General features: G+C 41.5%; 1 protein-coding gene and 1 long non-coding RNA gene across 9 annotated transcripts in view; one reads left to right on the top strand and one right to left on the bottom strand.

Moving 5' to 3' along the window:
- Positions 1–94: 94 nt before the first annotated feature.
- On the bottom strand, positions 95–8,427 carry RNFT1 (ring finger protein, transmembrane 1). Its single transcript, XM_040082663.2, has 9 exons — positions 8,324–8,427; positions 6,246–6,643; positions 5,834–5,910; positions 5,138–5,238; positions 4,372–4,525; positions 2,561–2,719; positions 1,715–1,780; positions 1,184–1,285; positions 95–1,006 (listed from the first exon to the last, which is right to left on the bottom strand). Exons 1-9 carry the CDS (start codon positions 8,326–8,328, stop codon positions 872–874), a joined length of 1,197 nt encoding a protein of 398 aa, XP_039938597.1. The 5' UTR covers positions 8,329–8,427; the 3' UTR covers positions 95–871.
- LOC120761435 (uncharacterized) overlaps positions 8,367–18,256 on the top strand; it is a 23,166-nt gene continuing 13,276 nt past the window's right edge. For 2 of the 8 annotated variants that reach the window (XR_005703648.2, XR_005703642.2), the window contains exons 1-4: positions 8,527–9,199; positions 9,946–10,021; positions 11,420–11,555; positions 16,485–16,653. This is a non-coding gene — a long non-coding RNA (uncharacterized LOC120761435). Of the gene's footprint in view, positions 9,200–9,945; positions 10,022–11,419; positions 11,556–15,291; positions 15,329–16,484; positions 16,654–18,256 lie in introns of all 8 variants that reach the window. The other 6 variants (XR_005703647.2, XR_005703643.2, XR_005703644.2 and 3 more) reach the window with 6 other exon arrangements.

Raw genomic sequence — 18,256 nt, 5'->3', positions numbered from 1 at the left:
AGCAGTTGTTATGTGCTTACATATGAGTTAATACCAAAACAATAAGAAATCTTTCTTTATTCAACATGCACCAAACAAATAGATTCAAATGCATTTATTCTCTCTGATTTTTATGCAAGCTACAAATTGCAAATAGAGTATAAAACAGATTCTCCCCTGTAAGAAAATCTGGTTCCTGTTACGACAAAAATATAGTATTAAAGATTTCTTTTTAAAATACCAGCTTTATAAAATGCTAAGTAAAAAACTAACATCAGTGGTTGGTTTAAAGCCGAAAGAATAAGCCAAGGATCCATTAGAAGCCTACAAGAACCTAAAGGGGAAATATCTTATTCTTGTGCTTATCTACAGGTGCAGTGAGAAACAGCTGCTGTTCCAGGTGCATTAATAAGCTCATTTCCCTCATTTACTGAGCAAGCATTAAAGATCTTTAATGCCAAGAGTGACAAGCAGCTCTAATTCTCACTGCAGGCCAGAGTATAAAATTTGCTCAGAATCCTAATAAAATCAGCAGGTTGACCTTTTGGCTTGAGTTGTGTTAGAAGGATAAATACAGTTTAGTACAGTCTGGAACCCTATTCAACTTTTAAAATAAAATGTTGAATTAAGAAGTAATGCAGCACATTTCAAGGATTGGAGTGTTTCCTATGAGAATCACAAGAGAAGCAATCCTGGCTTTTCTGCATTCATTCTGAAAACTTCAGTTTTCTCTACTTAAGAAAGGTCAAGTTGCCATTTTCTGCACTGTTTTAAATGCGTGGTATCTGGAATTTGGAAACTCCTTCCTTGTGCCACCTACAATTTAATCTGCAGTAAACTGAAAAAGCTTAGTGTGAGCAAACAAACTGGAACCCAAGTTGTTTGACAAGCTTTAGAAAATCTGGAGATGCATAGATGTGGCTCCATCCTTCCACTTGTTAACATGGTCTGAAATAACAGTTCTGCAGAGTGGACAGGTTTTTTCTCTATTAAACCATAAAGAGATGCATTCTTCACAAAATGTGTGCTGGAATGAAAAGAATGACAACTTAGAGCTTCTAAGCTCTTCCATTTATATTATTTGTACAATCTGATTTCTAAAAATAATCATCAAACATACACTCATCTCATTTTATGTTGCCTTGTGTAACAGTAGTTTAACATATTCTTTAATTTAAAAAATAATTGGGATTATGTGTATTACCTGACAGATCAGCAGAACAGGCTTCTGAAATTCAGCTTGGCAAATGGAACAAATATCATCAGATTCAGAGCACTGTCTCTTGCTGGCTGGCACCCCATAGTGCTGTAAAACAAAGGATTTGCAGCAAATATTAATTCTGAGGGGGATGAAAAAGCCAAACCCAAATACCAGGACAGAAAGGAATTAGGAGTAAGGGCTGCTATGTCAGGGAAACTTCAATCCCTAATGTAAAGAAACATTGCTGATTTTTTAAGTAGGAGCAGGACAAAAAGGATTATTTCACATCCTTTTATCTGAGGGGACGTGCAGATTTTTTTTTTGTGGGTGATTTTGTTGTTGTTCAGGTGACAACACCATCCTTCTGTCAAGGAACTCAGACTGTGAAATGGGAGAATGAGTATACAGGGGTTAATTTAAAAATGCATTTGTTTATTGCTAAAACAATACAAAGGAATACGAATGAGGAATTTGTAGAATGGTTTTCATGTAAATTGGGGTTATGGTTTTGTCATAAGAGAATGGAATACTCACTGGGCGTGTAAAAAATATCCGTAAGACCTGCCTGAAGTTTCTCCATTGTCCAAAAAAGCTCAAAAGCTGAAATGGGAAAGAAAACTGGAGTTATGCTTAGTAATTTTTCACTGTGAACTAAAAAGCTCCTGAGGTTTTGAGTCCAACCCCGGAAATCTCCCTGCTGGTTGGATGTTGGAAGTCACATAAGCACAGCAATAGTTCAGACGGACCCTATTTTAAATCTTTGATATGTAACCAAATGAAGAATTTAGGCTGAAGTTTTTCCTAGTGGGGGTCTGGTTTTTAAGAGTGTTGAGGTTCTGAAGTGAAGCACTGGAGTGCAAATATATCGGCATTATTATTGTACTTGCAATGGTCTTTAGTACTGGAATTAAGGGACCAGAGCATGATGAAGTGTTGCTCATGTTTAAAGCCAAGCTGGTTAGATTTGGGGCAGATGAGCTCTTTGGAGAAGCAGAGGGCCAGCAGGAAGATGTTTAATTTGTTCAGCATCACACAGTATACTCCAGCAGCGAATATTTCATTTCCTGGAAAATGGTGACTCTTTTGGCTGTTAATTTTGTCTTTATTTTTGCAAGCTCCGTGTCTGATGTGAGAGGACCTCTGGTAGCTGTGTCCTTTTCTCTGCAATCCCAATCCACTGCTCGATAAGGACGATTTGGAGGCCTGAGCCAGTTTTCCTGGAAGGCTGCATCAGTAAAACTGAAGCAGCTTGGCAGCGAGTTCCGAGGGGAGCTCGGAGAAACGTGTTGTGTCTGTACCACCCTGCAGTGATCACTCACGCAGAGCAATCACTTGAGTTCATCTGATGGAAAACTGGAGAAGAGTATAAAGCTTGCATACCTTGAGGATGAGGTAGAGCAGGCCCAGCAGAATGCCAAGGGTCCATCCCAGGGCAGTGTCCAGCTCCCCGTAGGCGATGAGGTAACGGAACCAAACTGGTATGGGGACAAACATACGGTAATACTGGCAGAGTTCTTCTAACAGCATGTACCAGTAGCCCTAAGCAAGACATGCAAAGGAATAGCTCAAGATTTAAAACTCCAAGGGTTTGCAAAATACACAGAAAAAGATGCATTGTTATTCTTTGGAGTAGCTTCTTCTCCTAATGAAACAATTAAATGTGGAGCGCGGGGAAAAAAGATCCGAGGATGAGTCTCACCACAACTGTCCAAGTAACAGCAGCAGAATTGATTGCTGGACTGCAGAAAATCAAATTATAGGCTGAATTGGGATGGCTTGGCAGATGCCTAGCCACTTAACAAGGCTCTCAGACTTAATTTCATAAGCATTAAAAAAGTAAAGTGACATGAAAAAGGAGAATAACACAAATTTGGTCACAGAGATCAGCTTGTCATGAGCCAGAGTTGTGTCCGGCACTCAGGGTTAAAAAGTGAGAATAAGGCCTATTCTTTTAGTAACAAACAATTAATAATAACAATACTCATTGTTAATAATAATAAATTACAAATTCTTTCCTTGTAAATGGTTTTGTGTCTGTCTAAGAAATTTGTTAATTATCTTCTGATAATAAACTTCTGTAAGGATGGGGTGATATAAAACCTGGGGGGCCAGGAGAGAAGCAAAAGGGGAGCTGAACAGTTGACCAGTGTTCAGTAACACCCAGAAAATTAGTGAATAACCAAACACAAGTGTCCTGCACAGAAGGACGCTTAGCTTTGAAGGAACTAAAGTAAGTTATTCTTAAAACTGTATTCGTAGCTCCTTCTATAATGTACACTGGATGATGCCACAATTTGCCACTATTGACCAGATTCCTTCTTTAATTTAGCCATAGTTGGTGTAATGGAATTTTCAGTAACTTTTTTGCATGTTACATCACTAGCTGTAGGGAAAAAAAAAAATAGAGATCTTGATTATAAATCAGTATATTTAGAGAAACCAGTTGAACCTCAGAAGAACTTGTTCTGGTACATTATAAAAGATAAAAATGTCCCAAAACATCCTGTTCAAATGCCGCCACATCAAACTGTACTTGCTAATTTTTTTTTTTCCCCCTGAACCACTAGCAATTGCAATTTTAAGATAAAATGTAATTGGTTTTGCCTGCCTCACCTTGGGAAGCAGATAAAAATAAATACACCACCAGTGAGTGTAAGCTTCTGAGAAAATTATTAAACCTCGCTGACTTGAGAAATTAAGCTAGGAAACAAATTCTTTGATCTGACACAAATATTCCTTAAGTTTATTAACAACAAAGAAAACTCAGGATTATTTTTGAAGAGACAGAAAAAAACCCAGCTGTTTGCGTGCGCAGATCTTAAAATCTTGAGTTCTTGTTGAGCATGTGCAAAATTTCCTGTGCTCCAGCTGCTGCAGGCCAACTGCCCATGTACACATTCCAACAGAGCAGAAAATGAAAGGTTTGCTTCAACCCCCAACTTGGAGACAGAAATAAACCCATTTATCCAATGATATAATACAAGCAATTGTTTCAGATCAGACTGAAAACCTTTTTTGGCACCAAGCAGAGAAGAACATGAAAGCCACAGGGTTTTCTTGCACACGGTGTAGTGGCGGATTATATACAGATATTTAATTAAAGATTTTTCTCTGGGTAGGGTTTAATAATTAGTTACTTTTACCATAAGAGAATCTTCACAAGGAATCAAAACTACAGCTTGTTTCCTTACCTTGGATTTAAAGGACATGATAAAAGAAGGCACCAGGAGAATAAAGCACTTCAAGCCCATGAAGAGGAATTTCAGAATAAAGTCTGTGACTCCCACAATCCAGAGCACCTCCCAAAAGTTCGTGAAATCCACAGTGGGGCTTAAGAAGATTAAGCTACAAAAAGAAGTATCAGAAGTTACTGGAGCACCCTATTTAGAGGAAACTGTGACCTGAGATTATCACAGCAGGTTTAATTAAAAAAGGAAACCTGGTTTGCACCAAGGGAGAACATTTACTAAGGAAATGAACTGCTCATTGTAAATGGATCACTGAGGATCTCTGACAGCTTTTCCATCTTGGAACCTTCTTTGCTGTATCTTCATCACAGCCCTCATCCTCCAGAGCTCAGTTTGCTGTCTCAGTCTGGCATTTAGCCTTTGATTTCCAGCCAAGGCTGCAGCTACGGTCAAAGGGGAAAAATCAACTGGAGTCATAAACTCCACAGAGCCCCAGGATGCCACGTCTGGTATTCCCAAGGGTCAGAGCTGGGAATCAAAGCCAGGAATGTTCTCTGTGGTACAGCAGTGCCATTACATCGAGTATGGAGTCTAGGAAATTCCAACATACTGTTTTTAAGGACAGCACCTGTTAAATTTGGCAGAAGGGGAGGAATGGAGATTAAAGTGAAAGAGAAGCCAATGCCACAATTAAAGAAAAACAGCAGATAAAGTGTCCCCAGTCAGTGTCTGAGTAATTTAGGGTGGGGTAGAGCTGTTTTTCTCTTACCTCTGATACAGGCACTGGGAGTGGAAGGTGTAATACAAGAGGAGAGATGATCCACTTAGGTAGAGTAGTAACCAAGTGCATTGCAACTTGGAGCACCGTTCCTGCAAGGGGATTGTAAAGACACATTGCAATCTTTGCCTCACAATCAGTGCTGAAATACATCCCAAACACCAAGTGTTGCACCCGAGCGGTTACTACCAGAGGACTTTATCTGAGGGGGTTTAGAGCCCATAAAATAAATATGGAGAACTCAATGGAAAGGTAAAACAGTAATTTTAATATTTTCAACCTACCAATTTCTAGGTGTACTAAGGTTTTTTCTAAAGACCACCAAAACCCACCCCACTCTGAAGAAAGAACAAGTTTCCCTTTGGGAGTGAACACAGAGCTGAAAATTTAAACTCTCAACTGCTATTGCATCCCACAAATATAGTTAAGAAGTTAATCTATAACTTACAAAAAAGTGATTTCAATAGTCAAAGCCAGAGGGGAAAAAAACCACCCCCTTGAATTTCGCAAACCTTGTTATCTAAGAAGTTCCCCTGTACAGGAGCAGTAAGACTTTACTTCCATCTCAATACCTAGTATTATTAAGTAAATAAAACACCATCTCCATTCATATTTCTTTCAAAAATGGATCAATTTTTTTAAGTCTTGCTTAGCTTAAAGAATTTTGCTGCATAGGGTGATACTTACTCGGAGAAAAACCTGATTCACTATGCTTTTGTTTGCATACGCGTAAGTTGTTAGCAGCCCAATTCCAACAGAAATGCCTATTAGGAAAATAGGATCAGTTATAAACATGAAAAGGAAAAATAAATCACTGAACTGGGTTAAAAAGCAGGCACTTCTAATATGTCTTTGTAATTAGAATTAATAGCTCAGACTCTCAAGCCAGGATAATTAAGCATATTGTACATATGCCAGCAAAGGAAACAGAAGCCACTGAAATGTAGTTTAGTAAATCTCTCTTTCTGATGAATAAAGCAAATAAAAATAAAGCTAAAAATAAATTGAATTACATTTCAGGCAGGGTTATTAGTATATTTCTTGGCAGGGGGAGGGGAGGAGGGCCTGTTCCCTCCCAGCCGATTTTGTTGTACTCTACCAGATATGTGCTGCACGAGGAGTTTGACACACAGGATCAGGAGGTAGGGCAGGCTCTTGTGCAGCCACTGCAGGAGGTACCGCAGCTCCGACAGGGAGCTGCCGCCCTGCTCCTCCGCCTCCGGGTCCGGAGCGGCATCCTCCGGCCCTGCTGCCTCCCCGTGGGAGCGGCTCTGCGAGCCCGGCCTGGAGCCCCGCGAGGTCGGGTTTTCCCTGGAATCCCCGGCGCTGGAGCTCAGCTGGATGCGCACGTCCCCGGTGCCGGGGTGGCAGGAGCCCTCTCCCGACAGCCGGAGCGAGGAGGAAGAGTCATCGCGGCTCCCCTGGACGCCGTGGAGATGGGCGCAGTCGGGTTGCATGGCGCGGTTTGCTCCTGGAGTTTTTTCCGATTTGTGTCTCCTAGAGCGGGATATGAACAGGAACAGTTAAAGAAGGAGATAAATAGTTCAGGAAAAGAAAAATGCCAACAGGTTGCACTGAGTGATTGCATGAAGGAAAGATTCCCTGAGATCCCGCCTGAGTTCGTTCTGTGGTTCGCACCCCATCTCCGCAGGACAACCTCCTGTGTCCCACACTGCAATGATTTCCTTCCCTCCGTGTGCAGATTTCCAGCCTGCAGTGACCTGGCTGCCTTAGGAACAGCTAAAAGTGCAGATCAGAAGAGCAAAAGCTGCTGGACAGGAGACCAGCACTGGCTTGTACAGGAGAGATCTTGGAAGTGCTGCATAATTTCATAAAAATAGCAACTGCAGTGGGCCAGAAAAGGAGCAAACACTGACGAGAAGGAAGCAGGGAGTTCATTTCCATGCATCCACTAATTGGTGAGCGCTGGTTCAGACACGTCCAGTCAAAAGCCAGTGCATGCTCAAAACTGAGGGCCATTAGGAGATTAATGAGATTATCCTGTCTGGGGAAGGAGCAGAACCAGGTTAGGCCATTTTCTAAGAAGCATTTAAAAGAGGGAAAAATGAAATGCAGCCAAATGAGGTCTGATTTATCTTTTCTTTGGCATCTTTTGGTTGTCTTCTGGGCAGTTTTACACTTCTCTGTGAGTCCTTCCTCACATCAAATAGGGTTAAATCAACTTCTCTGGACTGGTGTGACATCAGAATAATGATTTTGGAGAATGCCTGGAAGCTCAATTTGACACAATACTTGTCACTATGGAGTAATATTGAAACACTGAGAATTTTGTTATAATCCTCTTCCTATTGTTCAAACTTACAGATTTCTCTTTGAAGTTATTTTTTTCACAGCTAGGTTCACTAGGAATACAAAACCAGCAAAACTGCTTTTGCACAGCAAGAAGTTCTGGATGCATTTGCACAAATGTCAAATTCTTTAGCCTTTAAAAAGAAGGTAACACTACAGAGTGGAACTACTTTAACACATGAATATGAAAACTTACTAATATTTACAAGTGCTACTACTACTATGGTTTTTGTTGTTGTTGTTGTTGGCCAAAGATGACATCATACTGCAACCAAAATTCTCGTTCTGTATTTTTTTGCACACGAATGAAACCGATGAAGTGGAGATGGTATTGACTTGTGTGAACAGCGTTACTGAGCGATGTTTTTACAGGAAGGAATAAAAAAGGCACCTCATTTGCACTGCAGTTGGTGTTTTGGGGCCGAGTTCTGCAAGAACTGACAGCTCGGTGTTTAAAAAGCCAGAGCTGGAAGATCGCAGCCGCCCCTGGCACTGCGCCGAGCAAACTTTCAAATCACCGAGTTATTAAATGGGATTTCAGGGAAGACTCCCGCACACACCCGATTTTATTCTCCCCCCGCAAAATTAGCTAAAATAAGATTCTTGAGAAAGGCCCGTTCGAACACTCCCCGTCTCTCCCGGGGCCGCTCCGGGAGCTGCTCCCGCACCGCGCCGGGACCCCCGGGAGGCTTTGAACCGCCGGGATCTCCTCGGGAGGGTTTGTCCCGGGAGCCCCTCGGGTGGGTTTGGCCCGCAGGGACCCCGCACAGGGAAGGAAGGGGTGACCCCGGAGCCGCGTCCCCGCGTCCCCCTCCCTGCCCTGCGCTGTGAGGGGGCGCGGCCCCTTTCCCGCCCCCTCCCCGGTACCTCATGGGGCGCCCGGCGCCTCCCGCCCGCCGCCAGCCGCCATCGCCGGGGCCGAGGGGGAGGAAGAGGAGGAGCCGTGAGGGGAGGAGGAGGAGGAAGAAGAAGAGGAGTGAGAAGGAGGAAGGCTCCGAGCTGGGCGTTGCTCTGGCAACGTCGCGGCCTTCGCCCCGTCACGGCCCGTGAGGGAAGAGGGGGAAGGGGGGGGGGCGCCTCCCCTCAGCCTCAACCCGCCAAAACGAGCGGGGAGGTTCCTGTTGCTTTTTGTCGAAAGCCTCAATTAAAATTAATCCGGGAAGGCAACAATAAGGAAGGAAATGAAGGGATATATATAAAAATATATGTGTACTGCGGTATCATTACTTGTCGGTGGCTATTAAGGGAGTCCTGCTGTCTGGAAATTGGCTTTGCCTCCCAGGAAAGCTGAGGAAAGCACTGCCCTAGTTAATGCTGCTGTAGCTCTTGGGAGAGGCTTGGAATGGAACAGATACAGGTTTTCTTTTGAAATATGCTCTTGAATAAATTAGTTTGCGTCCAGAAATGGCATCTGTTTTCCCTGGCTCAGATATTTTTCTAGAAAAAGTGTTTAGGTATGCAGCTCACACAGAAAGTGGGACTAATATGTGAGCAGCTTTGAAAGTCGGTGCTGTGTTGAGTTAGAACAGAAATGCCGGTTTAATTCCAAAGTTTAAATACAGCAATACCGTGGGGTCAGGAGAAGGAAAGGATGGGCCCTTATAGATCTTATGAAGTGAAAAATTAAATGTTTGGAAGAGTTAAGTGGCCTGGCGTTCAGTGACACCATCTAACAACAGACCTTCTCTTTTATTTTCAAGGAAGAAGCTGAGAACACTGGCTGCACCTCTGTGTCTCTTGGAGGTAGGTCTTGAGGAGGCAGTTTGGCCTACTTTTATGATGTTTTTGGAAACTGTGCCTAGAATTTCCCCACTGGAAAGTTCAGGTCACATATCCTCTGCATTTCACTCGGGCTGTGGCTGATGGATTGGAAGAAACCTGAGCTGGTTATTACAGAGATACTTAAGTATTAAACATACCCACAGGCCTCCTCCTCCTGTAGGCCCTCTGAACTCAGAAGACCTTTCTCATTTGTGTCATTTTTCTCTCTAATTATCCCAGTCCTGCTAAGTAGCAGCACAAATGCAGATTTCAGATGCCTGGCAGGACGCACTCAAAGAATTTTGTGGCCATGTCCCCATCCTTCCAAGGATAACACAAACCTGTTGTGTTTGGCTTCTGCTGTGCCATATTGTTCATTCTCCCACTCTTTGCTCAGTCAGTCACTCGCATCGTGTTTGGATTATGAAGGACAATGTGAAAAAAAATTCTTAATTTGCTTCTCAAATCAGGGAAAGCAATTATAAATCTTTTATTTTTAAATAGTGTTTTATGATTGGAAATTATGCATGCCTTCTGTACATCGTTTGGAAGGGTATAAATATAAAAGATTTGTTCAGCTGTTTCTTTTTTGTAATTATGAAATGCACTAAACTACAAATGTAGCTTTAAATCCACGTTATTCTCGAAGTGTTTCTCATTGCCACATGCACTGAAAAGATGAAATTAATTCGTAGCAGCTTATTAATCAATGGTGTTTGCTCATGCAGGTCACTCGCTGATTTATCTCTAATTCACAGCTCATTAGAAGGTGTGTAACTCTTCAGAGATGTTGTTATTTAACAGGTATGTTTTCCTAGTGCCATTAATGACCTCTGGATTTAGTAACTCCTGACACAAGAGATTTGGGAGATTATTCACAGAAAATTGGAAGTCTTTTCCCGTGGGCATTGGACACATTAGGTCACGGAATACCTGGTGATAAAATTTACCAATCTGTATTTGGATTCTACTCCCAGGATGCCAATGAATTTCATAGAGTGCCCAGGCACATTCTCAGGTGTTTATACACTCAGAAGCATCTCAGACTTTCTCATCCTCCCAGGAACAGGTGATACCTCCTTAATTGGTGCAATGAGCACTTTCCATCAGTGTGTACCTGCGTTTCCTGGGGTGGTTCAGTGCATGAAAACATTGGGACAAACTCTGATCCTTGTGGGACTCTGCCTGGGATACCCTGGCACCTCAGTATTTACCTCTGCAGCAACAGTTACTCTGTCTTAGAAGTTGCTGAGAGCTTGTTTTGTAGGCAGAAATATTAGAAGAACGTATTTTGTGTCCTGAAGGAGCTCTGCAGAAGCCTGAGCAGGTTAAGGGATTACAGTCTTCACCTTTTGTATCACATTTTTTCATCAGGAGGAACTGGTGCTTGAAAATGAGGCATGCAGCCTCATCTGTGGTGGAATTTAAAGGAGCTGATCTCAGATACAGGGAAAGCAATTTTAGTTAATGATATGATAAAAAAATGAGCTTTTTGGTAAGAGTCTGTAGAATAGCAGAATGTCCTGAATATTCAAAGGCTTTATTGGTTTGTCTTCATTTTACTCAAAATGTTGCTTGAGTATGGAAGACTTCTGCAAAATTAAGGGAGTTTAGTTTAAACTGTTTGAAGGATTTGAGGGTCCTGCCAAAAGGCTCAAATAACCTTTAAAATTCGAATGTTTCCTGAGCTTTGAGTGCTCCATCTTTTAAAAAACTGTCTCCTGCAACCCTAGGATCCCTGACTTCAGTTTGTATTTCGAGCACAAGGAAACAGCTCCTGTGCTTCACAGTGAAGAATAGAGCCCGGTTCTGAAAACATCCCTGAGGTGATGGCTGAGTTCCGCTGCTGAACTCTGATCCTCTCAGCTTTGTCAAGGAGACTCGCAAGGAATTCGAAGCAGATATTTTTGTATGGCAATGACATCACCCCGTTCCCTGAGGTTTCCAGAAATCTTAGGAGCCCTCTGTGTACAGCAGCGTGTTCGTTCCTGTGAAGTCATCCTAAACTGAGAGTAATTCCACTGCGTTGGTGTCATGTAATTGTTCTAAAGCTGCTGAATTAGATCCCGGAGTCTTGGTTTGGGGGTTTTTTTTAGGCAAAGATAAAGCCTTGAATGAGAATCAGCCAGCGGAGCCACAAAGGGCAGCTGTAGTTTTTGCTCCCTGCACAGGAGGGTGCTCAGCCTCTGTCTTTATCTGCAGGAAGGAGCAATTCCCGTGGTCATCAGAAGCAAGTGTGGAAGCTGTTTCCTGAACCGGGCTTTCCTTGTAGTGACACTGGAGGATCTGTTAAGTGCAGTGACTCGAACATTATTCAGCTGTTCAAGAATTTCGGGAGGTGTGTGTTAATTGCTGCTGTTAGACCATTACGGAGGTATTTAGGTCAGAAGACATAATGATCATGACGTTGGTGTTCTCTAATGGGTGTCCTTAAAGGTGCCAGAATTTTCAATAGGATCTTTGAAGTTTTTCAGAATTAGGGTTTTTTTCCCCATCGGATTTGTTCCGAACGTGTGAATCCCCGTGTGGATCGTTCAGTTGAACAGTGAATTCTCGTGTGTGTAAACATGAGTGGGTTTACCAGGAAGGAGTAGATGAGTTTGTTAATTCATATTCCATTTGTAGTACGTGCTAGTAGTTATACCCTTAATTATTCTGCATTTTCCTTGTTAAATCATAGAATATCCTGGGTTGGAAGGGACCCACTGGGATCATTAAAGTCGCACTCCTGGCTCTGCACAGGACAGCACTAGCAATCCCACATGTGTGAGATATACAGCAGTATAGTTTATGTTACAAACCCAAATTAATCTTCTAACATAATTCATAAAATGGAATTTGACTTTCTGTTTACCATTTTAGGGATCAAAGAGAGGTCTTGGATGTTGTCTGGTCAAGTTGTAGTTTTCTCTCTGAAAGCAATTTCTCAAACCTGTGTGTTGTACAATATTCCAGCCCTCTGGATGCACATCCAATTTAGTCACCGAGGAAAGACACTTTTGTTTTTGAAAAGCAGATGTCTGGAAAGGGAAATATCTCCTTTCAGACCTTTTGGAATAAAGACAAACCCAGAAATGTAGTAGGCAAAATCTTGTTTGCTGTGGTGAAGGGGATTCATCCCCTTAACGTCAGCATAAATATTTGCTTCATTTCAGTCAATATTTACCTCACAGGTCAATAAAACTTGTTTTGCACTTCACGGAGTTAATATTTACTTGCTGTTTTTAGCTTGGTGACAACATTTAAAATTCTCTTAAGGGTATGGAGGCCTTTTCTTCTTCTTTTCTAACAAAAGATTTTGTTTTAGCAGAGGTGAGTTAGTTTATTAGGAAGTGTTATCCCTGAGTCAGACCATGTTTGTCATGTAATGAGATTATCCAGATTATGCCTATAACACTTTACAAGTATGAAAAGGATTTTTTTTTTTTTTTGCTTGAAAGGGTCAAGTCACTAAATGTCTTACCAATTTTAAAAGCAATTGCTTGTGTCTGTAAAACTTAGGACACAGACACTAATTCAGAAGGTAAAGTGAAGTTAAGGAAGTCCTTACTCTGAAAATTACTTTGTTTTGGAAATGTTTTGGAAAGCAATCACTAACTTAACCATTTTTTTCAGTTAAGTCAAGGCACAGTGGCCGGGCTTTTGTGGTTTAGGAGGAAATGCAGGGATGAATTTTAGATCCTTGTAGTTGACAAGACCACATTTGCAAACGTACAAGTTCATTTCCACGGAAGAACTTCCCCCGCTCTGCATTTTATATTTATATCACAGCTGGCTGCGTGTTATTTCCAGTGGTTGAGGTTCATTCGAAGTCGATCCATGGCTTTCAAGCTGCCTTTGTCTGCAGGCTGTGTGTGAGGGACAGGCCCAGCTCCTGTGTCTGCTCCAAGGAGATAACGGGGTGCTTGTTAAGCCAGGGGTGTTATCTCACTGCCGGGTACCCTGGTCCTGCCTGCTGTACTTAACTCCGCTCCTCAGCAGCTTGTTTACATTTCTGTCACAAAGCAGAACCAAACATCTCCAGATCTGCCCCTCAGAATGGTGATTCTGTGATTGATGCAATTAGAGATGAGGGCTGAGGTTGTTTAGTTGAAGTCTTCAGTTGAACTGAAATCTCTGAACTACATCACAGCACACTCATATCCTTCAAACTGTCAAACAAAACATCTGTTTATGGTAATGGTTATCTTAATTGAAGAGTTCTAGCTTGTGCCGTGCTTTTCTTCATGAATAGAAAGAATTAATGAAAGGATACTTAGAAAAGTCCTTCACTATTTGACTAAGAACTACTTCTGAAGTGAAACACTGCTGAAGGAATATTGGAATTCATCTCCTATCTAAACTTCCTCCTGGTGAACTTAACCAAGTTAACCATTTTTCAGCCTCCGATGCTGCAGTAAAAATGTGCTTCCTTAAATCTGGCTTGCTTGCAGACAGAATCTGGCAGACTGGATTTAGTACAGCTGCAGAATTAACATTCAAAACTCCCGTGCTGCACAGTTTCCCCACGTGTTACCTAAAAATGCTGTGCAGTTCCTCTCTCCATGGCTCCTCTCTTAGGGCTTTAGCTGCCTCTTTGCCTCCCCTTTGGTTACTGTTTTAATTTGTACACAATCCAGTTTTACACACTCACCCAAATTACTCTTCGTTGTGAGATAAATACAGTAAAATGGTAATTCTGCCCAATATTGACTTAACATTCAAGGTGTAACAGCTTCAGAACATATTTTGAAGGTATGTTGTGTTTCAGGTGATGGGAGGAAATGTGAGTTTCTTTGAACACCTGTGGTGGTTTGGATGCTGTTGAGTTTCAACATCCGCACTTTGAGATCCATCTCAATCTTGTTTAATCCTTCAAGGCAGAGAATGGCTTAGATTCCATTCCCAAATTTTCAGGATTTTTCATCCAGAGAGTGAATTTCATTCAGAAAGATTTTCGGAAGAGTAACTGATTTGATTTAGCGAGTAGATGGATTTTTAAGTCCCGTGGTAGGTAAACACCATCAGGAGTACCTCCTCCTCCATAGCTTTTCATGGCAAAAGTAGTTCTGTTACTTTCGTATTCTAAAGAAATATTTCCTAACCTTTATTTTACAAAGGGTCCTTTTTAGCAACCAACTTAATTTTTTTTTTTTTTTTTTAACTTTTATCAGTATTTCAGCCCAGGCTTGGAGATCACTCCTTCCTTCTTTATCCTAACGGTCCTGCCCTTCCAGGAAAACCTCAGCTTTGATTCCTGTGGAGGCAGCAGTGAAGGATAGATTGGGAGCAGTGTGAAATTCTTGCTGGGGCTGCTGCATCTCCTGACACGAGAGCAGAGCCACAGAGGAGGAAATAGCATCAACATTCTTCATAAAGCAGAGAAAATAGGTGCAGGCAAATACTTTAAATTGAACTATAATGAAATTATTGTTTATGGCCCAGCTTCTCCCTTCCATCCAGAATCTGTCATTTAGGTGATTGGGCCAGCAGGTGCAAACGTAATTGAATTCAGGGAAATAAATAAGGAGGGAGGCTGGGGATTGTTTGCTAAAAAGAAGACATTTAGTTTGCTAATTAGGAGGATTTATAGGATGCTGCACTTAAAAATAGATGATTATTGATAGATCATCATGATAATGAGAGTTACTTTATAGTTTGAGTTTCTTCCAGCAATAACCAGGAACAACACCCCCTCTGCCCTGGAAGCTGTTGTTTGCAGCTGGAATTTTTTCTGGAAGGCTGCACAGAAACAATGTTGTCAGTTTAGAGAGGAGGTAGCAAAAAAATATGTGTTACATCTGTCTTTGAATTAGTTACACAGAGGAAAGAAGTTGGAATTGATTTTAATTATAAAAGCATAAAAAGTTATGGGACTGTAGGAAACTAAGATGGAAATTGCTTTTGATATTCTCAACTAAAGGTATTCTAATGGAAATCAGAGGTAGATATTGAACTAAAATATTTGTCTGTGGACACTGCTGAAGTGCAAGTTAAATATTTTTAAATTTCATTTATTTTAAATGCAGTAGTGCTGATAACACTGGCACTTAGGTCAATATCATTTCTCATTAAAGTTCTTTTAACACTCACAGCTTTATCAGTTACCAGCGAGCTCATCACGGCAGCCAGGTATGAATTACACATTTCCCATGCCTTTATCTAATTCATTTCTCCAACCTGCACTTCAATAATTTGAATCTGAAGTATATCAGGAAAACAGAGTTGTTTTCTTCACTGTGGAGAACTCAAGCAGAACTATTCCTCACAAAGAGTAACAAACAGCCAGACTGAATTTCCGTGGAGGATGTTGCAGCTGAGCTCGTAAATATTATTTTGAGAGACTTACATTTCCTTCTGAAAGGAAAGAGCATTATGGAATATTTTGAAAATATAGAAAGGGAATAATAGGAAAAGAAAAAAAACCTCAAACACATAAGATAAATTTGGCTCACCAGCCTTCTTGCCATTTCATGTCTAACATTCATTTTTGAGATGTATCAGTTACATCAAGCTGAGGCCAGTTTAGTTTTGTGTGCCTGGTAGAATGGAGTGGATTCACAAGGATCTGGCCCATTCTCTTCTGTCACCTCATAATTCTGTTACTGTGTCTGTACATTCTTTTTTAACGGTTTGGAGAAAAACAAATGAAATTTTCTAAGCAAATATTTTTACATTCAGTTGCTCCATAGAGCTTCTGTATTGTGTGTTCCTCCAAGTAATTCATCATGATAAAATGCAATGCTGAAGTAGAAGAGTTAATTAAAATTTAGATTGGAAATTGAAATACCAAATGAATCTAATCTGAGAGATATGATTTCAAGTTTTCTTATGCCCAGCAACAAATAAATGAACATCCAGGGAATGGGACAGCCACACGCTCGGGGCTGGGGCAAACACTCAGCAGGAGCTATGGAATAAGAGGATCCTTTACTGCAGGGGCCTGCACTTTGCTTTTGGCAGGGCTGCTCTGAGAAGGGGTTTATAACGCCCCAGGAGATTGGATTTTTCTGCATTTCAGAGGAACCAGTAGGTCTAGAGGTGTGTGGATGTGTTTGCCATTCCTCAGTTGCCTCAGGAAGTGCAGAACTTTGCTCCCACAGCTTCCCTCCGAGTGCAGACTGATGTGTCCCACAGCCAGTCCAGCTCAGTGTAAAAATGAGTTCAGTTTGCTTCTGATTTAATTGCAAAATCATTCAGACTTTGGGTATTTTCTCTGTGAGTAATCCAAATTTAGATTTCACTGTTGGTGCTACCTGGTTTTCTTGTGTGTTTGTGTTTAATGCAGCTGAAAGTTATTATGTAAAATGGGTAAATTGGAGTCTTTAAAGGAGCTGCCAACTTGCATTTGCCTGAGTTACTTCAGCAGTGGAGAGGAGAGGAAGAATTCCAGACACGTCATCCTGATTTCACAAGTCTGCAGAGATCTCCAGAGTGGACTTACCCATCTGTGTGAGGTAGTAAATAGCTCTGTGCTTTTGTTCCTCACAAGTGCCCGCGTATGTGCGCTCCAGCCGTGTAATCCATGTAATCCACGGATCCTCCTCTGTCTAGACAAACTGTTCATCCCCTTGCTGGGCACAGCAGAGTCCTCAAGGTTGGCAGAAATGGGCAGAATCACCCTGCACCCCCTGAATGCACTGCAGGTACAGAACTTCCTCTCTGACCTTCCCCCAAAAGAGAAAAATTACGGATCTGAACATTCCTCCTTCGCTGTTCAGGGACAATACTTAGCTCATGATTAAAGTGTTCCTCCCTAAAACTGACATTTTTGTGTGTTCACTCACCCTGAAGTGACAAAAGCTAGGAAGGAGAGCAAAATGGAAAAGGAGGCTTTACTTGCTCCAACCTTGACCCCCAAAACAATGCTGGAGAGAGCCACCCCTGTGTCTGGCGTTCCAAACCGAGGCACCAGCGTGGCCAGCTGGGGACAATCCCTGTCGTGGCTGTTGTTCACAGCTCTCTGCGCTGAGCCTTGTTGTTCAGTTTTGTCCATGGCACGGTGGGAGAGCATTTCCCCTGCTCCAGAGTCCCTGAGGCACTTCCTCTGCACACACAAATTCACCTTTCAGCTGGGTCCTACAAATCAAAGCCTCCTCCTCCTGGAGCAAAACCACATTCCCTTCGTTGTTGTTTCACACTGTGTACCCGTGAAGGGTCCTTCTGGACTCAGTTCTAAAGGGATAATTGTACTATTTAAATATTAAACATCAAAGTTCTTTTTTTTTTTTTTTTTTTTTTTATTGTTAAACCAATATTAAAGTAGGACAAAGCTGATTTACAGTTTATGGCAGTGCATTCCAGAGTCGCTGGCGTTGCAGCTGATGTCCTGTTCCAGCAATATTGGCACTGCCAGGAGGCACAGAAATGGAGATTTTAATCAAAAAACTTTATTTGAGATCCACTTCAGTTAAATTATAAGTTAATCTTGCCTTGTGAACTTCCAGGCTGTTAAAAAGGGCAAATGGCTGCAGTGTCCTCTGAAACAATTCGAACCCCATTTTTCATCAGGAGATGATTCCACTGCCCTGGAATTGAAAGTTGGGTGTCTTTTCCTCACAGATTGTTATTTAATCACTATATATTAGCTTTCATTGCCCTTTTGATATATTTAGGCTCATAAACTTCTCATTGACTAGATTGAATTTACCACGATGTTGTTACTTTTTATGAACAGCATGAATCAATAGCAGATCTGTTGGTTTGCACTGAGTTGTTTATTTTAAGGGATGTTTAAACTTCACTGAGAGAAAATGGAAGAGCTGATGCCCAGTCCTCCTCTTTAATACTCATTATGTGGTAACACTGAGTGCAGCCTGCCTCAACCAGCAAGTGCTGCACACATTATCCAGAGATCCAGGGCCAATAATATTTCCTAACATTCTTTGAAATGTAAAATATTTTGCAGTATTCCCAGTTTATGGCATTTAATGCTGGCAAATTACTTTATTGTTGTAATAGAAAACTTTGGGTTCGGTTCTAGGGAATATTCTAGAATAAGATTACTTTTTTCACCGAAAATAGTAACTCTGTCTTGAAAATGTCTGTCTGATATCTCCT

This window comes from Hirundo rustica, chromosome 19 (assembly GCF_015227805.2).
Source record: "Hirundo rustica isolate bHirRus1 chromosome 19, bHirRus1.pri.v3, whole genome shotgun sequence".
In the NCBI taxonomy this organism is placed as follows: domain Eukaryota; kingdom Metazoa; phylum Chordata; class Aves; order Passeriformes; family Hirundinidae; genus Hirundo; species Hirundo rustica.
This window is presented reverse-complemented; position numbering and strand designations above follow the sequence as displayed.

What these genes read in the sequence shown, in the direction of transcription:
- RNFT1 (XM_040082663.2), bottom strand. An exon ending in TGCTCTACCTCATCCTCAAG is followed by an intron (nt 1,781 to 2,560) that starts GTATGCAAGCTT and finishes TTCCCATTTCAG; the next exon opens with CTTTTGAGCTTTTTTGGACA. An exon ending in GGATATTTTTTACACGCCCA is followed by an intron (nt 1,286 to 1,714) that starts GTGAGTATTCCA and finishes TTTGTTTTACAG; the next exon opens with CACTATGGGGTGCCAGCCAG.